General features: G+C 34.3%; 1 protein-coding gene across 1 annotated transcript in view; it reads right to left on the bottom strand.

Moving 5' to 3' along the window:
* Window positions 1–988: 988 nt before the first annotated feature.
* Window positions 989–21,135, bottom strand: part of tmod2 (tropomodulin 2) — a 34,133-nt gene continuing 13,986 nt past the window's right edge. The window contains exons 4-10 of the mRNA XM_051134934.1: window positions 12,141–12,263; window positions 11,454–11,525; window positions 11,216–11,346; window positions 9,643–9,750; window positions 9,102–9,245; window positions 7,415–7,559; window positions 989–3,325 (exon numbers count right to left, since the gene is read on the bottom strand). Of these exons, the coding sequence (XP_050990891.1) occupies window positions 3,294–3,325; window positions 7,415–7,559; window positions 9,102–9,245; window positions 9,643–9,750; window positions 11,216–11,346; window positions 11,454–11,525; window positions 12,141–12,263 (755 nt within the window). The 3' untranslated portion in view covers window positions 989–3,293. The remainder of the gene's footprint in view (window positions 3,326–7,414; window positions 7,560–9,101; window positions 9,246–9,642; window positions 9,751–11,215; window positions 11,347–11,453; window positions 11,526–12,140; window positions 12,264–21,135) is intronic.

The raw sequence follows: 21,135 nt of genomic DNA on the forward strand, positions 1-21,135 counted from the left end.
AATTTTTAATTTTACGTTTATGATTTATTTTTTTTTATCAAACCCTGAAATGGTGAATAGATGCAATATTTCCATTTCACTAGTACTAAGTCCCTATTATCTATTAGCCATTTCGTAAAATTAGTACTTTAGTATATATATATATATATATATATATATATAGAAGAGTTCAGATGCAAAAGCCTGTAAGTGCCATCTGAAATTTTTGTCTAAAATGAGCATTTTTATCAGGCTCCCATGTTTACGTTCAGTAATTTCACTTTAACTGCAATGTATAGGTCCTTTTTTTATGCAATTAAATGCAAATCTTATGCAAATTTTATGCAATTGTTTTTTATTGTGTTAGTTTGCTGTATTTTATTATTTATTTTTACTTAATCAAAATAACCCAACTGCAATTTCTTTGAGATAAACTGAAATGCACAATGGAAAAAAAACATTTTTGAAAAATGTTATCTATTTTTGCAAATGAACTCTTTGTCACCATTGCAGTAGTTATGAGTGTCTTACTTAAATACTAATAAATACTAATATTTTATAGCTACTTGCAATTACCTTATAGTAGTGGCAATTCTACTCAGTTTGACAGATTGTTATTGAACAGACAGCAGCATCTCTCAGGTTGTCATTGTGACTAGTTATTAAAGATATTCAATAAATTACTATTCAACTAGTTACTAATAGTTGCAAAAACGTAAATAAATAACTTGTCATATTAATCTGGTGAGATGTATAACTTGTGTTTCATCTAATTGCAGACAGAGTCTGAATTTTTTTTTCCTCATTTTTTCGTCATCCTTTCCTATCAAAATGCTTGCTATGAATGTGAAAACACAGAAAATCTAAATTGATCCTAATTATGTTATGATGGCCGAACGTGTAAACGTGACTGACACAATATAAGGTCGTATTTATTTTGTAACAGGACAATTTTTTTACGTATTTTACATATAAAATGTATTTAAAACTCTAAATGAACAGACCAATCTGTAAAAACATACATTTTATTGAGGACGTCTGATACTTTACAGAGTTGTGTGTTATTAACAGTACATAACAAGATTTCCTCTTCTGGAATCCAGACATGTAGTATCAACATACAAAATTGCGGCAATATAAGAGGCATTCACGATACATGATATTTATATGCATATCTATATATGTGTGGAATCTTCTGAAGAGGATTTGAGATGGATATTTCCAATGAACTGCACAGCTCTTTCTTACAAGCACAAGCTTTCAGCAAAGCAAGAACCTTTAACCCATAATCAAACAAAGATGGAATGAAACACGAACCATAACCTGAAAAAAAAACATGATTTCATACACGCAATTCAGCATTTGTTCACAAAGAAAAGAAAGTCAATTGATACACAAGGCTCTTACAAAACAGAACAGTACAAAACAACGAAACGCAACGTCAAGGTGAGAAAAGGAAAAATTCAAACTTGGTCCTAGCTTTTGCTTTTAAAGCAGGTGTACAACATGTTCCCCTGTGTAATCCAGCTATATAATCTCAGACCGCTCGGTCCGAGATGCCATACTTTTGAAAGTCCATTTGGTGGCTTCACCACCTTCCTCGAAAACGTGCCAAGGCATCTGTGCTCTACATTATAAACCACAATCAATGAACCGTAGGACGTACAAGCTCACAGAAAATGGCAAGCGGTATAAAGGTTAATTCAGTATTTTACACTGGTGTTACGAAAGCATGTTAGATCGCTTTAGTGAAAAGATAAAGCTTTGCTTTACATTGCAATCATGCATGCGATCACAAGCACAAGCGTGCATGTGTGTTCTGGGCTCAGGACCGCTGAACGCTTCCAGAATTGGTTGCTATTTAAGATTAAACTATTCTCATCCCTCTCGCTCTCGTTCAACTAGTTCCCTCATTTCCTGTAGATGCAGAGATCCTACATAAACTAAAGAAATAATCCACCACAACTTGAACGTTTTGCCATTTACTCATCCTCACATTGCTCCAAACCCATATCTGGTTATTTTTTAAATACAAAATCTCTCTTGTGCGTTTTATTCTAAGCCATCTGGCGATCGGTTGATGGCGAACCTTTTTTTTTATTAAATTTATTTTAAGCTACAGTGAGCATTTTTTTTTTTTTGACAGCCGTTCCAGAAACGGTGAAAATCCTTTTAAAATTCACCTTTTGTGTTCTATACAAAAAAATAACAGCATGCAGGTTTGGAACAATTTAGGGCAATAAATTCTGCAATTTCTTTTAGGGAGAAACATACCTTTAACAAACTCAAAAAATAAAATCTAAACCCCTATGTCTTGTCTGACCTCAACTAGAGTCCTGAAAATGAGAGTATGTAGGTATTAGTCTTTGGCATGGTATTAAAATTTCAAATTTATCTACAGGAAAGATACTTCCATCTAATTCTATAATTGACAACTACATTACATAAACGCTCACTTCCTGTGTTGAAAAAAAGAAGAAAATATCCCTTAGTGCATTGTTTGGTGGAAATAAACCCCTAAAAAGTCAAATCGACCTTCATTTATACACCGAAGGTTGTCATTAGTGCTGATCTATTACACGTTTTTCCATTTCCAATGACATTTGATGAAAATGGGGCGCCGAGCTTAATTTAGCCCTGTAATTCCTCAGACACACAGTATGAGCTGGTGCGTTTGGGGAATAGAAGAGATTTTTACAATCTGAATTGTCTCAATCGGCCACAAAACCGACGAGAGAACGTGACGGAAGCTGAGAGTTTTGTAGACGACCCAGCCGCCCAAAGACATCCACACACAACCCGGAGTACAGAGGAGTGTCCGATACGATTAAAGCGACTCTCGCTGGCTCTGTTTAAACCTGCGCTCCAAACCCAGACTCGACAAATCTAGATGAGCTCACATTAAGCGGGGAACACAGCAGATCCAGTCTAGTTGAGTCTAGATTTGTTCAGAGCGAATGTGGGCGACAGGTTCTGATCCAGCCCATCCACGAAGAGATCGCTATAGCGCTCGAGCGCATGTGTGGAACCGTTGCAACCTGTTCAGTTTCGTTTGAAAGAACTCAAAGAGCAGAGAAGGTTTTACACAAGCAAAACAAAAGGGCTGCAAAGGAGCTGCAGCTATAAAAACAAACAACAATTAACAATAATAATAATACATAAAAAGATCATTGAGTATTAACATTAGGGAGGCAAAGTATCCAGTTGTGTCCCTTCTTCAGGTGAAGCGGCTCCCTCAGAGGGTTTGGCACAAGAGTCTGATGAGCTTGTGAGAGAGAGAGAGAGAGAGAGAGAGAGAGAGAGGAGAACACGCTCTACGCATCCCTCTCTACTCGCCTCCGCCGCACTGAAAGAGAAAACAGAGACGTGTTAGTAACCGGATACATTCATAGCGTTCACGCCGCGAGAACATGCTGTGAGATACCACAACCTTTAATTAGATCTGCTCATTTAAGATGCTTAATAAATCAGTGTGTTAGTCCATCCTACGTCCTGTTACAAAGCTACACTAATTACTCAATTCAGCCAAAAACATACACTACCAGACAAACGTTTTTGAACGCTTCTGCTCAAAATACAACAAAAGCAGTAAAATTTAGATTTTTTTTTTTACTATTTAAAATAACGGTTGTCTATCTGAATATATTTTAGAATGTAATTTATTCCTGTGATCAAAGCTGAATTTTTAGCATCATTACTCCAGTCACATGATCCTTCAGAAATCATTACAATATTCTGATTTGCTGCTCAAAAACATTTATTATTATTATTATTATTATTATTGAAAACAGCTAAATATTTTTTTTCAGCTTTCTTTGATGAATAGAAAGTTCAGAAGAACAGCATTTATCTGAAATAGAAATCTTTTGTAACATTATAAATATGTTTATAATCGCTTTTGATCAATTTAAAGCATCCCTGCTAAATAAAAGTATTATTTTCTAAAATAAATAAATAAAATCAAATTAGTATAGTGTAGTGTATATTGTTACAAATGCTTTTTATTTCAGAAAAATGCTGATCTTTGGATCTTTCCATTTAAAGAATCTTGAAAAAAAAAATGTACTCAACTGTTATAAATATTGATAATAATCAGAAATGTTTCTTAAGCAGCAAATCGGCATATTTGAATGATTTCTGAAGGATCATGTGACACTGAAGACTGGAGTAATGATGCTGAAAATTCAGCTTTGATCACAGAAATAAATTACAGTTTAACAGATATTCACACAGAAAGCAGTTATTTTAAATAGTAACAATATTTCACAGTATTACTGCTTTTGCTGTACTTTGGATCAAATAAATGCAGGCTTAGTGAGCAGAAGAGACTTAAAAACATTAAAAATCTAAAAAAATCTGGTAGTGTATGAACAATCAGGTCCCCCTGAACTAATGGGTCCATACCTATTATAGTAGGTATACTATCAATTTTCTGTTACAGTGCATTATTACTACATTAGCCTCCTGTATTATACAACAGCTGATATCAAAAGATCATTGTGTCACATTTTATTATTTGCATGTTCTTAATGATCAAAGGTAACATGAGATTTAAAGGAGAAGTCCACTTGCAGAACAAAGATTTACAGATAATACACTCTGTCCCTTGTCATCCAAGATGTTCATGTCTTTTTTTCTTCAGTTGTAAAGAAATGATGTTTTTTGAGGAAAACATTTCAGGATTTTTCTCCATATAATGGACTGATATGGTGCCCCGAGTTTGAACTTCCAAAATGTAGTTTAAATGCGGCTTCAAACGATCACAAATGCAGTTGTAAACGATCCCAGCCGAGGAAGAAGGGTCTTATCTAGCGGAACGATCGGTTATTTTCATAAAAATAATACAATTTAAATAATTTTTAATCTCAAATGCTCGTCTTGTCTTACTCAGCCTGAACTCTGTGTATTCTGACTCAAGACAGTTCGGGTATGTCGAAAAACTCCAATCGTATTTTCTCCCTCAACTGCAAAAATTACTTTAAAATCATCCTACATCACTGCAGAAGTACCGTCTTTGCAAAGTGAACATGCCAAGAAAATCAAACACAAAAAAGTTCTCTCAAAATTTTGAAGTTGAGGGAGAACATCAGATGGGAGTTTTTCAGCGCAGTCTATGGAGCCATGGAATAAATGAATAAAAACAGAAGGTAAATTTGATTTTATATTTCAAAATTCTGACTTTATTCTTGCAATTCTGAGATTATATCTCACAATTCTAATAAGGAAAAACAGCTCGTCATTCTCTCTTTTTTCCCCTCGGCTCAGAACAGGTGTTTATATCCCACACTTCTGGCTTTTTTTTCCCCCTCAGAATCGACAAACTCACAATTTTTAATTTAAATTGAGTTATATAGTCCAAATTAGGAAATATAAACTTGCATTTGTGAAAAAAGAAGTCAGAATTGTGAGATAAAATAAATACATGATATGTAAAATTGTTACTAGTGATAAGTATATTTCATGCTGTAACTGTATGGCTAATACAATACGGCCCCTGAACAGCACATGTGAATATTATGTAGATCTAGATCTGTTTAAATCAAATTTATGCATTGTAGAGTAATCATAGCAGTTTTCATTCATATGTATGTTTAAACGTCTGCGTTTAGCTTCAAATGTAATTTAAATTTTTTGCATTCCGACATTTTGACATTAAAAGTCACAAAATTGTTTTTTTTTTTTCTCTTAAATCAATGGATTTTAGCCGTTTACCTCCACTTGTTACCAGTGGTTTTCTGCAACCACAGCTGCAAGTGACGTCACTGTGACGTCTACTCCAAATTGGTCTATTAGTAAGCTATTTACTTTAGACAGAAATTCTACACATATTTTATGCTACTTAAATTTCCACATGGAAATGTGGATATTTTAGTTTCCACATGCTTCTGTTTAAGTGTGTGGCTCTTGGACAGAATAAGCAGCAAAGTGGACCAGACTTTATGCAAAGTCAAATCACTGCCTACATAAGACTACTGCTCTGATCAGCAGCATGTTAGTGCTTTTGTGCTTGTGTGTGCATTTCCAGCAGTGTTAATCAGTGTTGACTAGTTCACTTCTATATAAGGCCTGAATTCACAACAGTGAGGATCTGATAACATATTGCTCACTGTATAACCAGGTGAGTCAAACAAACAGTCTTCAATAAAACCCACGCATCATCTATCAATGTGCTGTTAGCATTCGTGCCAAAGGTTAAAGGTCAAACCCATGCTCTCACACACAATACCTAAAGCGGAATAGAGCTTGACGCATGACATCATCTCACACGCGTGTAACGCACACCGCGTGTGTGTGGAAACATAAGACTGGCAAACAGGAGACAGATCCAGACTTCATTGAAGAAACACAGAGAGGAAAAGAAAGTTCCATGAATAAAATAAAAGGCATTTTAAAAGACCTTACTCTGCGGTTTACTTACATTTTGAGTCCACTTATAATGTGAATCGTTTTCTAGCACCAAGGTTTTATGTTTATCTTTCATCTGAACCTAATACTGGCTTTTGCTACTGTACCTTTAAAAATTATGTAAATGAGCTCTGTTATAAATGACTAACAACACTGCACTGCCTGTGAAATAATGTGCTAAGCGGCGTACTGAATAGGACTTGCTATGTAAATTACAGATGTGCATCAGTAATCAACTAAACTAGTACTTGTTCTTAACCAAGTCTCCCTGGGCGCATACACACGGTATGTAATTTCAGTTGTCAGTTCACCTTTTAGTGCTTAATCCTGTTCTGTACACACAGTTCAGCAAATTATAGGAGTGACAGCCACAGTCTTTAACAAAATTACAACTAATTGTTTAAATGTGTATCACAGGTGTGTCCTTGTTTTGTATACGTGGTATATGTCTTGACTCATTAAGGTTGCCAGATCTTGCTAGAAAAAAAAATGCAAAAAAAAACAAGGCCATAATAAACTTAAATCCAAGCGCTTAATCTTGTAAATGGCCTGCACCTGCCTACTTTAACTCCATAAAATGGATTGCTTTGAGAGGAAAGTCCAATCCACAAGCCTAAATATGCATATAATGGTTAGACATGGCAACCCGTCATGATGACCCGTTGGGCATTTAACTAAACGTGGTTTAATTAAACGCCCAACGTAAGTTTTTGGCCGCTGTAACATTACTTTGGTCAAAAGCAGCAAATTTCCAAACACATGAGAAGGCAAAACAACCACACTGTCAATCACCTGATGTCAGTTGTGTCCCTTACACTCAAAAAATTATATTTTAGGGGATTCACTGCTGTATTCACATGCGGTTTTTACTCCTGAAACTTTACAGTGTGTACATGGCCACTGTCATCCCAGGGCCACTTTACCATGGTATAGTTCTAAGGATTGTTTTTATAAATCAGCTAATGACGAATACTCTGTGCTAGCCTGTTTCTGTCAATCGGAGCGTTTGTGCATTAGGTGGTGTTCTCACCCAGGTCGTTGTTTTTTGTGATGGCGGCAGCGGCGCGGGATCTGGGACCCTGCTGGGTGAAATGGTACCCAAACTTCACGATGCTCGTATTCTGCTCCAGCATCTTCGCGATCTCCATCTCTGTCGACGTACCGAGCTGCTGCCGCTGAGAGCAGAGAACACACACACACACACACACACACACAGGAAACATCTCTATTACACATGCTTACATAAGCCCACACAAACTGACATTTCACTATGAGTAACGTTGAATGCAATTTGCATAGTGTCAGAAAATAGCAGGGTTTTAACACATTTCAACGTATTTAGCATTCAGATCTGTGATGAATTACATGTACAGATGCAGCATTAATTGTACCTACATTCATCAAATGACTGAATTAAGACCTGCTAACAAAAGCATTTAAAACCCATTGGTCTTTTTGCATGATTTATTCTAACTGCAGTGTAAACGCATTCATGCTACCTCTGAACAGTGTGTAAATATATCTAAATGTAGTATGACCACATTGTAGCCTAAAAGTTTGTGTAAAAAATTCAATGTTGAATCAAAATATTTCTGTATTTTTTCATATCTATTCAGTGCTTTTCTCAATTAACACAACAGTTACTTTATCTTTTGACATGCATTTAATTTGCGATTAATTTGATTTATCAGAACATTATGTAACTAATTAGATTAAAATTTTAATTTATTTAGCTGGAATTTCAACCCAGTAATTTTGAATTTATCATGCAAAATAACTTAAATAATGTAGTAAACTGAATTTATTATGTAGCCCTACTTGGAAATTAAATTTTCTCTTTTTTTTCCTTTTGTTTTTAATGCAAACAGAAAAGACAAGTGTATTCATACAAAAACAGTTTAGCATTTTGTGAAAAGGCAGATTCAGAACAATTATACACTAACACTCAAATATTTGGAATTGGTTTGATTTTTAAAATGTTTTTTAAATGAGTTTCATATGCTCACCAAGGTTGCATTTATTTAATCACAAACAGCAATATTATGAAATATTACAAAAAATGTCAAATTAAAAAAAAATAAATAAATAAATAAATAAATAAATTCAGCAGCCATTACTTCAATGTCTTTAATGGAACATGATCCTTAAGAAACAAGCTGATTTGGCGCTTAAGAAATAGTTATCACCTGTGTCAAACTTTTTGCACAATTTTTTTGTACAACTTTTTTTTTGTGAGGAAATGGTGAATTTATCTTATTTATGTTTTTTAATCTAATTAAAAAATGCTCAAAATAACAGCATTTATTAAAAATAGAAATTGTTTTATAAGTTTTAACAATGTAAATGCCTTTTTATCACTTTTAACTTTTTATTTAATGCAATCTAAAAAGTATTAATAATAAAAGTACATCAAAGTTGCCTGGATGAGCCACACTGAAGATGATGTTTAAAAAAAAAAAAAAACTAAAAACACAAAAAAACCAATGAAAAAGGGGATGCAAACACGTGGTAATAATTGCTTAATATTAGCATCAGTTGATTTTTATATTAATGTGTCAAGTTGATCTGCAACAATTTAGTCACATTGGATGCAACTGGTCTAAGGTAAAGTTAAAATCACCTCAATTATAATCACCAGAGCAGACCACACTGGTGTCACCAGCCGGTGGCAGTGGACAAAGTTGGAGAGAGAAAAAAAAAAAAAAAAAAACACGTACCTGGTTGTCAATCTTGATCTCTGTAAGCGTGTCATTGTCCCGCAGAGCTTCTACCAGAGCCTGAATTCCTGTGCCAGTGATAAAATTAGACTCCAGATTCAAACTTTTTAGCGTCTTATTCTCTCGTAGCATGTCTGAGAAGGCCTGCAGTGAACACAGAGAAACACACATAGCTTTAACATGATGTCAGGAGAGCTGCAACTTTTCCACGTTCAGCTTTTGCGCTTCAAGCTGTTTTTCACTTTTAGTGAAGACAGACAAACTACTTGAGACTTGAGAAATCACCAGAAACCACAGTTATGTCACAAGTAATGACAGTATAATCTATTATTTAGAGTGGAATATTTTTAAAACTGCTTATACAACAATTTTCGGAGGTTTCTCATATTGAACCAACCAGAAATGATGGAAAAACAGCAGACGTTCATTTTGGAAAACACACTTAACACACAGCCTCCAATCAAAGTACTTAACATGGAAGAATCAATTCACTGATTTGACTAAAAAGTGAATTCAATCCGAAGTGAATCGTGTCCCTCACCACTGCGACAGGGTCGTTGCTCCTGGTGGCAGCCAGACTGAACTTCTTCACATGAGTGTTCCTCTCCATGGCTTTGGCAAAGTCCTTTAGAGTCGGGATTGGAATGTTCTAGGAGAAAAGAGAAAGGAAACATTAAAAACAGATTTGTTGTTGGACAATTAAACAGCTCCTCTACGTCACTACACTCAGTGCCACGGTCTTGATCCTGAGACTTTATGACATGCTCTCCATTTTTTATGAGTGCCATTTTAGGTCTTATGAATTTAGATAATCAAGTAACACAGCACTCACTGAGAGCTAAAAAGAGAAATCCAAGCAAAAATTGAGATTTGAGAGCTTTCAGGAACAAAATATTTATTTTAGTTTATTTTAGTTTTTAATGTTTTTTAAAGAATTACATTTTAAAATATATTCATATGGAAAACCGTTATTTATCTAGTAAAAATATTTCTATGTTTTAGTGTTTTTGCTATACTTTGGATCAAATAAATGCAGGCTTGTTGAGCAATATTTAAAACAGTTTTTTTCAGTAAATTTTTATGAATAGAAAGAATAGAAAGATCAAAAGATCAGCATTTATCTGAAAATAAAAGCTTTTGTGACATTATACACTATACCATTCAAACACTTGGAGTCAGTGTAATATACATTTATTTTATTTTATTTTTTGAGAAAAAATGATATAAATCAATATTTATTTAGCAAGGACGCTTTAAATTTATTAAAAAACAAAATAAGGATAAAGACAGTTATAATGTTACAAAAGATTTCTATTTCAGATAAATGCAGTTCTTCTGAACTTTCTATTTATCAAAGAAACCTGAAAAAATTCTACTCAGCTGTTTCAACGTAGTAATAATAATTTTGATTTATTTATTTATTTTTTAACAGCAAATCAATATATTAGAATGATTTCCAAAGGATCATGTGACACTGAAGACTGGAGTAATGATGCTGAAAATTCAGCTTTGATCACAGAAATAAATTACATTTTAACAGATATTCAAATTGAAAACAGTTATTTTAAATAGTAAAAATATTTCAAAATTGTACTGTATTTTTAAGATCAAAAAATGCAGGCTTCTGTAAAAAAAAAAAAACATTAAAAAAACCTGTGGTGTCTGTTTATTTAACAGTATTTTCACAGCAAATATTTAAAAGATATTATTTAAGATTTAAAAGTTTTAAGCAGCTAATATACATATATATATTTTTGTATTATTCCTAGTTTCATTTCCAAAAATATGTGTCATACTTCAAGATGAAATACATTCTTTGCTTTTAAGATGTAAAATCGTAATATATATTAGTATTTATTGTAATATTTAATCAAGTAACAAAAGTGTCTGAAAGTCCATTCCGTAACTTTTTGTTTAAAATGTTTCAATCAGTCAATCAATCAATCAATGTGTATTTTCAGTCTTAAATTTGTTTTTTAAATCCCAGTTTGTTAAATACCAGGCAGAATCAAATGTTTGGACAGAACTGTATTTGGTACAATTTTGTTAGCAGAGTAAAATTAATAATTATTATAAATATCAAAATGACTTTAATGGACTTTTCATCTCATTACCTTGATGTTGTTGAGATTGACCTCAGTCAGTGAGGAATCATTGGACTTTATCCGCTGCAGAGTTTCCTCCACGTTTGTAGGGTTTGGTGGCTCATCGAAAACTGGCTTTACCTTCTCTCCTTTAATAACATCTACGACAAACACAACATTCACAAATGAGCTTTCACTGTCATGGATGCATGGATTCTGAAAGAAATGAGGAATTTGCTGAAAGATGAAATCTGAATAACAAACTCACTGTTATAACCGTCTTTACAGGTGCCGTCGTAAGTCTGCGTGCTCGTCACCAGTGTGTTCACTCCAAGAATAGCTAGACGACAAAACACAGAAGTGTCACAATATACACAGTAGTACTTAAAAGCACTCACAATTAGGGTGAAAATATCATCATATAGTCATTCATAGTGCATTTTGGAAAAAATGCTGTTTAAAGTAATATGGATGTTACAGGATGAAGCCACTTTCACATTCCTGTTTTTCAGCACAGCTGACCAAAAACGTGAAGAGAATAAAGTGCATCAGGTTTATAATGAAGCATGCAGTGAGGGAAAGCAGGCCTCAGTGTGCTGATAGAGTAGATGTGTTTGCTGTTTTATTCTGGAGCTGTGATGGATGCAGTGTGGGCGTTCAGACCCCCAGAGTCAAGGAGGGAAAGTTACTGCCGAGAGAGTAACAGAAAACACTAGAACAATAGATAGCACAGAGCAGCTCATTCAGGCTCAGAGCAATAAAACAGCCTGGTGACATTAGCGTTTTCTCTGTCTCTTGCTGATCGCCCAATATCGCTCTGGGGTGCGTTTCCCAAAAGCATCATTAGCTAACTATGGTTGTTATTTCCACTGAAATCTGTAACGGCGGAACTTACGACCATAGTTGCTTTCGGGGAAACGCACCCCAGTTTGTGAGTTTCTGTAGCTGTTTTTACCTGCCAGGTCGTGCAGTTCGGTGTCAGTAGCGCTAGAAAGTGCCTCTTCCAATTCCGGGTCAAGGGTCGTGGCTTCCTCCTGATGGATCTCCATTGGTTTCTTTTTGGGAATCCATACCTTTCCTGTAGAACGAAAAGACAAAAAGACAAATGTTTTTATGGGAACTGTGATTCAAGTCGCTTAAAAAATAAAAAAATTCAATACAAGATTTGTTTAAAATAGATTTTTTTGTAACAATGTAAACCACTTCTGATGTATCCTTGCTGAATAAAAGAGTTAATTTATTTTAGAAATGTGAAAGTGTCACTGCAAGACTGAATAAATCAATGTTGAACCAACAGCAGCCCATTACTTCATTAAAAAACTGTCTGAAGACCACAAGGCCTCAGCAGAGAGAGAGGGTTAGTGGTCATGATGTCCAGCTGTATGAATGGCTGGCGTTTTTGAACTCGACACACAGATAATGAGGGTGCACAGCAGGCCCATCATGATAACGGCTCACCGCTTGACCTCATCTAAACTCCAGTGCTACCGGACTCTCTGTGACGCTGATAATGAGGTTGGTAATATGATGCTGGTCTTGTGACGAGCTCATTCTCTCTGGACGGTGAAGAACACAGTCTGCAGCCTTTATTCAGGACATGTGACTGCTGATCTCTCTCATACTGAGCGAGTGTGCATGATCTGCTAGACTGAAAGCATTCAGTTCTTGTGTTTCACTAAAACCTTATAATGTCACAACAACGCTTCAGTAGGGATGTAACAATATCAAAATCTCATGATATGTTAATATTGCAATATTTACTGCAATATTTAAAAAAAGACAGAATTTTGAAGTTAAATTCTTCTATCTAATGCACTTTTAGAGTTCAAAATTAAGAGCTCCAACTCATGCTCTTAACTAAAAAGTCAGAAAAAAGCAGGTGAATTGACTTGTACATGAACTTTAAAGGGGACTCAACCCTCCTTTTATTTGTGATATACTGTCGCAGTCTAAATTACATTCGCACTGCTGTTTTAGAAGCTAAACAAATTAGAATATCATAGTAATAATAATAACAACAGTAACAACAATAACAGCAATAACCATATAATGCAAAACAACTGCACTGCAAAATAAATGAAAATTAATATTTCATACACTGTTAAAAAACAAAAAACACAATTTGTTGAATCAACTTAAAATAATTTGTTACCCTGCTGCCTTAAAATTAAGTTCATTCAACTCAAATAAGTTTAGTCAACATGAAATGTTAAGTTGTACTAAGTGACAACTTACATATTAGAGTTGACTAAAGAAATAAATTGGTTTGTTTTTATAATAAAACTTAAAAGCTGGGCTTGTTACCCAGATGCCTTTAAATTTTAAGTTGAATCAACTCAAACGTCTAAGTTGTCACTTAGTACAACTTAACATTTCAAGTTGACTAAACTTATTTGAGTTGAATGAACTTAATTTTAAGGCAGCAGGGTAACAAATTATTTTAAGTTGATTCAACAAATTGTGTTTTTTGTTTGAGTTGACAGAACTTAATTTTAAGTTCACACAACAAATTGTTTTTTACAGTGTAGGTATATTATTTTTGCTTTACACTACAGCAGGGAAATTACAATACTTCTTTCCTAATTTCAACTTTACCTTTAACTTTACCTATTTAACTACTAGCTGTCAGCAAAGCTTTTATTTGGACAGAAAACACCAGCTTCAGTGAAATCAGGCTTACAAAAACAGGTCTCACTACAAATCTAGTGAAATGCTGTAATCTGCCACAAAAATAAAGCATAACTGGTGGCCGCTGTGTTCCCAAACACGTGCTAAACTCACAGCACATGCAATAAGTGAGTTTACTGCATTCATTTATTGTGAACACAGCCATTCTGAGTCGCAGAAAACACAACTTTAAACACCTTTTATGTTAGAATAATTTAAAAATCAACACTTTTTGCCCAGAAGACCTATCGTTAATATGACCATGATAATATCGAGACAGTTTTGCTATCACAATACCACGGTATTGATAATATCGTTACATCCCTAAAAGTCCAGTTTAACTTGAAGACACTGTGCCAGATATATATTACTGCTATTACTACTACTACTAAAATGAAAAAAACATTATTTTTTAGGGTATAATCACACATTTCTTCCATGTTTTAATTTTAATTTTAATAGCAAATTCCCATTTGTTTGCCAAAAACAAAATTGTTTAATTTTCAATAATTAAAAGATGCCTTCATTTGATAACCAAACATTTTAAATACACAACACAGAATTTCTGAGGGTAAAAAAAAAAATATTTTATATTTATATTTTAAGAATAAATTTGAATAAATTAAGTATGCATGTCATTTTTGTTAAACCTTTATTAAATTGATGTGACACTGTATAAGTTTCATGATTTTAATTAATTAGACATGCTCTTTAATTAATACAATTTAATTTAACCATTAAAAGCAGTTGAGAAAAATTAAAACGGGAAAAAACGGAATTTGGAAAAACATAAAATGGAATTTGGGAAAAAATAGAACGGATTTCATAGGGCCGTAAATCTGTCATTATTCAGCCTCATGTTGTTCCGAACCAGCATCATTTCTTTCTTCCATGGAAAACAAAAGTCGGGTTCACTCACATCTACTGTGAGCTATGAGGTTGTGAACTTTATTGCTGAACCCAAAAAATGCATATTATTTTAAACACGTTTTTTAACTGAGAAATTCCTGGTATATATTTAAAAAAAAATGCATTACCCATGATTTTGCAGTAAAAATATCCACCAATCAGAGAAAACACAACAATTGTCTTGAATCTTGCCAAAAGAACACGTGATAAGACGTAAAAAGAGGAGTCAGTTTTCCTTCGCTCTCAGAACAATTTTCCTAAATATTTGTCTGCATAATTTGCATTATCGCAAGACAATTACCATTACGTGCACAGTCTTGTATTTTTGTCTTCGTGTCAGATTTTCCAATACTTTTTTTGCTTCAAATCAAAGACATAATAATGTGGTTAACCTCGTAAGTGTTTGGTTTGTTTAATGGGTTATAACTCTTAAAGACTTTTAAATTCCTTTAGAGAAACAAATGGGAAAAATCCTGGAACCAAGGCTGCTGAAAAAGTAAACAGGCACCGTTTCACTCTACGATAATATAGGGCTTGGCACATTTCATTTATGGGTGAAGTATTCCTTTAAGCGTCCATGACGTTTCAAGATGATTGTAGACTTTTATGCATGACATAATCTTTCCAGCCATTCTAATAGCAGCCGGCAGCTCAGAAACTTGTGATTACACGGAGACATGATTAAACCGCAGCTCTGGCCTGAGCCCACAGAACCATCTGCTCTGTCCTCAAACTCAGTTTCCTTCTTTTCCACACTGGACGGCAGCGGTACATCACTCAGGACTGTGAAGTGTGGAAACACACACACACACACACACACCACACAATTTAGAGAGACTCCCAACAGGAACAGGCTGAGGCTCTGAGACCTTTCTCACTGCTTTGAACGCAAGAACAGGCTTTGTGTTTGAGGTGTGGCCGAATTCCAAACACATGTTATCAGTGCAAAAAAATGAATGTGAACCAGGGAGAAAAAAAAAAAAAAAAAAAACTGTTTGCAGAGCAACTGATGTGGAAAACAGAGACTGCTGCATTTTAAAAAGAGTATATTTGCTATAAACACATGCAAATTCCTGTGTGTCTAGAGGATACACACACAGTCTTCAACTAAGATTTCCACTGACAGGAAATATTTTTAAAGTTTTATATGTTCCACACACAAAGTTAATGCATTCAAGACACCGCGATTAAAATGGACAACAGTACAAACGTGATCTTATGCAACAGGAACCTAAAAAAATCAGCACTGAAGTGAAAACAGCAGGACGGAATGATGCCGGTTAGATCATCCCTCAAATATTTTAACAAGAGCAAATTAAAACAAGCTTCATGCTGGAAATGAGTGAATTCTCTCCCGCTGCAGTAATGCAGACTCTGTATTCCTGTATGGTTATGTTCTCTTCATGTCAACACAGTTAAAACAGGATTTGGTTATTAAACACATGCTATTATTCAATGTGACTTTAATGTGTAACATTTGAAGCACAGCTTCACTGCGGTAACCAGAGGTCACTTACTCATAGCTACAATTAGTCCTTTTTTAAAAAGCCTAGATCATAAACCAAAAGGCTTTGTATAAACCTACACTACACTACTTTTGAGCAAGGGTGCATTAAATTTTGCATTTAAATGTTACAAAAGATTTCTGTATCACATAAATGCTTTTTTTTCTTTCTTTTCAAAGAAAAATTAAATGCATCACAGTTTGAACAAAAATATTGGGCAGCACAACTGTTTTCAACTAGATAATTAGATATGTTTGTTAATAAGCAAATCGCCATATTAGAATGATTTCTGAAGGATCATGTGACACTGAAAATTCAGCTTTGATCACAGCAATCAATTACATTTTATATAGACACTGCCGCTCAAACGTTTAGGATGATTAAGGTTTTGAATGGTTTTTAAACACTTTCTTATGCTCATCAAGGCTGCATTTATTTGATCAAAAATACAGAAAAAAACCAAGTAATATTTCAAAATGTTATTACAATATAAAATCATGGTTTTTATTTTAATATACCTTAAAATATAATTTATTCCTGTGATGCAAAGCTGAATTTTCATCAGCTGTTACTCCAGTCTTCAATGTGCCACATGATCCTTCAGAAATCATTCTAATATGCTGATTTATTACTAGAATTATCAATGTTGGAAACAGTTCTGCTGCTTAATATTTTTTTGGAACCTGAGATACTTTTTCTCAGGATTCTTTGATCAATAAATATACATATAATACAAAGAACAGCATTTATTTAAAATAGAAAGGTTTTCTAACAATATACACTACTGTTCAAAGGTTTGGGGACATTTTTTATTTATTTATTTTTGAAAGAAATTAACACTTTTATTCACCAAGGATGTGTTAAATTAATAAAAAGCGATAGCATAGATTTGCATTGCATGTATATAATAATTTTTCTTTTTTTGTGCTGCCAGATATATATATATATATATATCTAATAATAAATCAGCATATTAGAATGATTTCTGAAGGATCATGTGACACTTAAGACTGGAGTAACAGCTGATTCAAAAATTCAGCTTTGCATCACAGGAAGAAATTATACTTTAAAGCATATTAAAATAAAAACTATTATTCTATATTGTAAAGACTTTTGATCAAATAAATGCAGCCTTAATGAGCATAAGAGACTTCTTTAAAAAACATGACCCCAAACTTCTAAACAGAAGAGCGCAGGACAATGACAGTCTACAAATGCAATGCAAATGCAATGCCAAAGTGAAAGTACTAGAGAACAATTTTAAGTGCTTTGGCTGTTTAAACTTGTTGGTTTCACAATAAAAAAACACTTTCAATCCACTTCACAGTTTAAAACTTAAAGTCGGGGTTTGTTCTAATAACATGATGACAGAAACTGAACAGAAATCTGATTCTGAAGGGCAGATATGAACAGAGCAGTTTTGTACTGGATCTGAAGGGGCATCTTTGTTAGGCAGACCTCACACTGAGAGATGAGGGAAGGTTTTATTTAAGCCCTTTATTTAGTGGTTGTTTTTTGTTCTGTTCATGTAAACCGCTACGGTACAAAGCCTGCAGCACAAAACCAGTCAAAACCAGAAGAGAGGAACTCGGCTTATCACAGTGTGTCTCTTGGGCTCAGCTGAGCCGCTGAGCTGATCTTGGCTGACCTCTACCTCCCTAACTACTTCCTGTCCTTCCCCGACCCAATCGCTGAGTTCTCCCCTGTGGACCAGTACAGACGAGTCTTTCTGCTCAGGCCGTCACAGCCAGCCGCACTCTAAAGGCTCTCAGCACGACGGCAGAGCAAATAGAGGAAATCAGAGAGAAGACACACGGGCATCAACAAACCCATGGAGTCAAGTTTTCCATTGTACTCATTTACTAATAACAGATCTGACCACTGAGGTGTATCCAGTGATGCCTCAGCAACAAACGCTTTTGTGTCATGTGTATCCACCCTGACTGTATTACCACAGAAACATACAGCATAAAGAAAGAACACTTGGCAGAGATGCAGATGTCTCAAATTCTCTCTCTGTCGCTGAGGGCCATTTAGACTTCATCCCAGAGGAATTCCAGCACTTCCTGTTTCCTCATTTGTTCTCAGACAGTGAGACTTAAATGTTTTCAAAGTCCAGAGTTACAAATCATAAACTAGAAGTTGTGAAAAGACTTGAAAGTCGGCAATTACCACATTTATGACACTTTATGCACTTTCAAGGTTTAAAAGACCCTCAGCACAGGGCAAAAACATTGAATCAGTATTTTGTGAGATGTAAATGCTATAAAACAAGAAAAACTATTCTTAAACAATCTACATTTAAAATACAAAACCAGGGCTCAATGTCAAGGAATTTTTCTACTGGCCCAGATTTCAAATTATTACTTGCCCTGCCAATATTTTCACTGGCCCTGCCACAAAAAAAATAAATAAATAATTAAATAAATAAATAAATAGTTGCTGTTATCATTGTTTTTGATCTATGTTATGTTGTATTCTAATATTTTTTTCTAAGAATTTTATTTAAGTAATAAAATAAAACAAAGTTGTTGTTTTCATTGTTTCTGATAAATGTAACCTTCACAAATAAGGTTATAAAACCAAAAAAAAAAAAAAATTACTTAACTCATTTAAATTTAAATATTGTTAGGCAAGTGAACACATTATACAATATAAATATGGATTTAACCCTTATCGAAGTTAATCAGTCAAGAGCAATTACAAAAGCAAAAACTAAATAAATAAATTGATGTTTTCAAACACAGAATGTTAAATTTTCATATTGGAAATTATTAAAAATGAAGACACAATGTAGTAAAATGTAAAATGTAGTTTAAATGCAGCTTCAAAAGGATCTAAACGATCCCAGCAGAAACAATCTGTCATTTTTTTTTTTTTTTTTTAATAAAAAGTTGTATATTTTTTAAGCACAAAAGCTCGTGTAGCACAGGCTCTGGCTCACAAATCACGTCCAAGTTCAGAATTCAGAATCGTCTGACATAGTTGTGTCTTTTAATTGGTAAACAGCGTTTAACTTACTTGCACTTCCTTAGCCTTTGTAAACGCTGGGTCTGTAGTTCCACCTACATTCTGTGTGACCTTTCGACATGATTCAATAGTATGTAGCATCATGGACGTGCATCCCAGAGCCTGTGCAACACCAGCTTTTGTGTTTTTACTTTCCGACAAAAAAAACAAAAAAAAACAACCGATCGTTTTTTTTTTTTTTTTTTTAAGATAAAGACCCTTCTTCTTCAGCTGGGCTCGTTTAGAGCCCCTTGAAGCTGCATTTAAACTACATTTTGCAAGATCAAAATCAGGGCACCAATCAAGTCCATTACATGGAGAAAAATCCTGAAACGTTTTCCTGAAAAACATAATTTCTTCACGAATGAAGACAGAAACACACAAACATCTTGGATGACAAGCAGGGTGAGTAAATTATCTGTGAATTGGTGTTTTGGAAGTGGACTTCTTTAAATGTGAAATTAAAACTGCAAGTTACTGTTAATGAGTGAGTCATTGAGATTCAACTGATTCAGTCGAACAGATGATTCATTCAGGAGCGAAGCACTTGACTGACTTAAGTGAGTTGACTCAACCGATTCATTTGACAAATTATTCAAAAAGTCGATTCATTCCATAGGAAATAGCGTTGTGTGTTGCTCAGAGATGCAAAACTTGTCTTTCTCTTTGTTAGGAGCTATTTTCGTTGGCAAAACAGAACAAAAATTGACAATATTGCATCTAAAACATAAGTGCCTTAATATTAACGTCTTGTTCATTGAACTGTTGTGTAAAATCAATATCACATTTGTGATCTTGCTGATATTTGGATAAAAACAGTACTCTTTGTGTGATTTTGGTTAATCATGTTATTTATATATAAATATAAAAGACATTCAGGAGCATTTTTGCCACCTATTTTGAATTTTGGGGGTATTCTAAATGCAATTTAATAGACTAAATCACACAGTGAAAGCATTCACTCCAAACTCACAGAAGTTTACCCTACTTCATCACAGTGTATGCCTGGCCTGAAAACCACTCAAAATTATGCACTTTTTTGTTCACAAATTTTGCAAAGTAATATTGTGAACTGTAATTGACTGCTGTAATCAAAGCTGAATTTTCAGCATCATTACTCCAGTTTTCAGTGTCACATGATCCTTCTAATCATTCTAATATGCTGATTAGCTGCTCAACAAACATTTCTGATTATTATCAATATTGAAAACAGCTGTGCAAGTCTTTTGATTCGTTTAATACACCCTTTCTAAATAAAAGCAACTTGGATGTACGCTAAAGCAACTTTTAAACTACCGTTTTGTTTCTACTTATGTTTCGCTTGAGTTATGATTAGACATTAGCATTTAGTGACCTAAACCACATTACACAGTGCAAATGAACCGTGACTAATAGCACAAGGGTGTGACAGAAAGATAATTGTGTATTACAAGTCAGAGCTGTAAATGATTGAATATAAATCAGTATTACTCATTAGCCGCTTTTCTACCGTCAGGCCAAACGGTTCTCCAACAGTGCTGAAAATTACAGGCTGATGAAGTTATACAACTCTAATCATTCCTTACTGTTCTCAGCACTGGAAGAGAGACTACAACATTCATGCACACACTACAGTTCACACTAATGCTAAAACTGAGTGTTTTAACCCATTACAGCCTAATGTATGCTGAGTGTGAGAAATCCTAAACCCATATGAGATGATGGATTTAACAGACGAGAAGCTCATGGCCAGGAGAGAAACCTTAGACCTAGTCTAAAGACTCTATCATTAGATCTCTTCCTGTAGAGTTTCACTTTGCTGACAGTCCAGAAAACATCTGGAAACACTGCCAACATTCATAAAGCTACACTTACTAAAAT

This window comes from Labeo rohita, chromosome 18 (assembly GCF_022985175.1).
Source record: "Labeo rohita strain BAU-BD-2019 chromosome 18, IGBB_LRoh.1.0, whole genome shotgun sequence".
In the NCBI taxonomy this organism is placed as follows: Eukaryota; Metazoa; Chordata; class Actinopteri; order Cypriniformes; family Cyprinidae; genus Labeo; species Labeo rohita.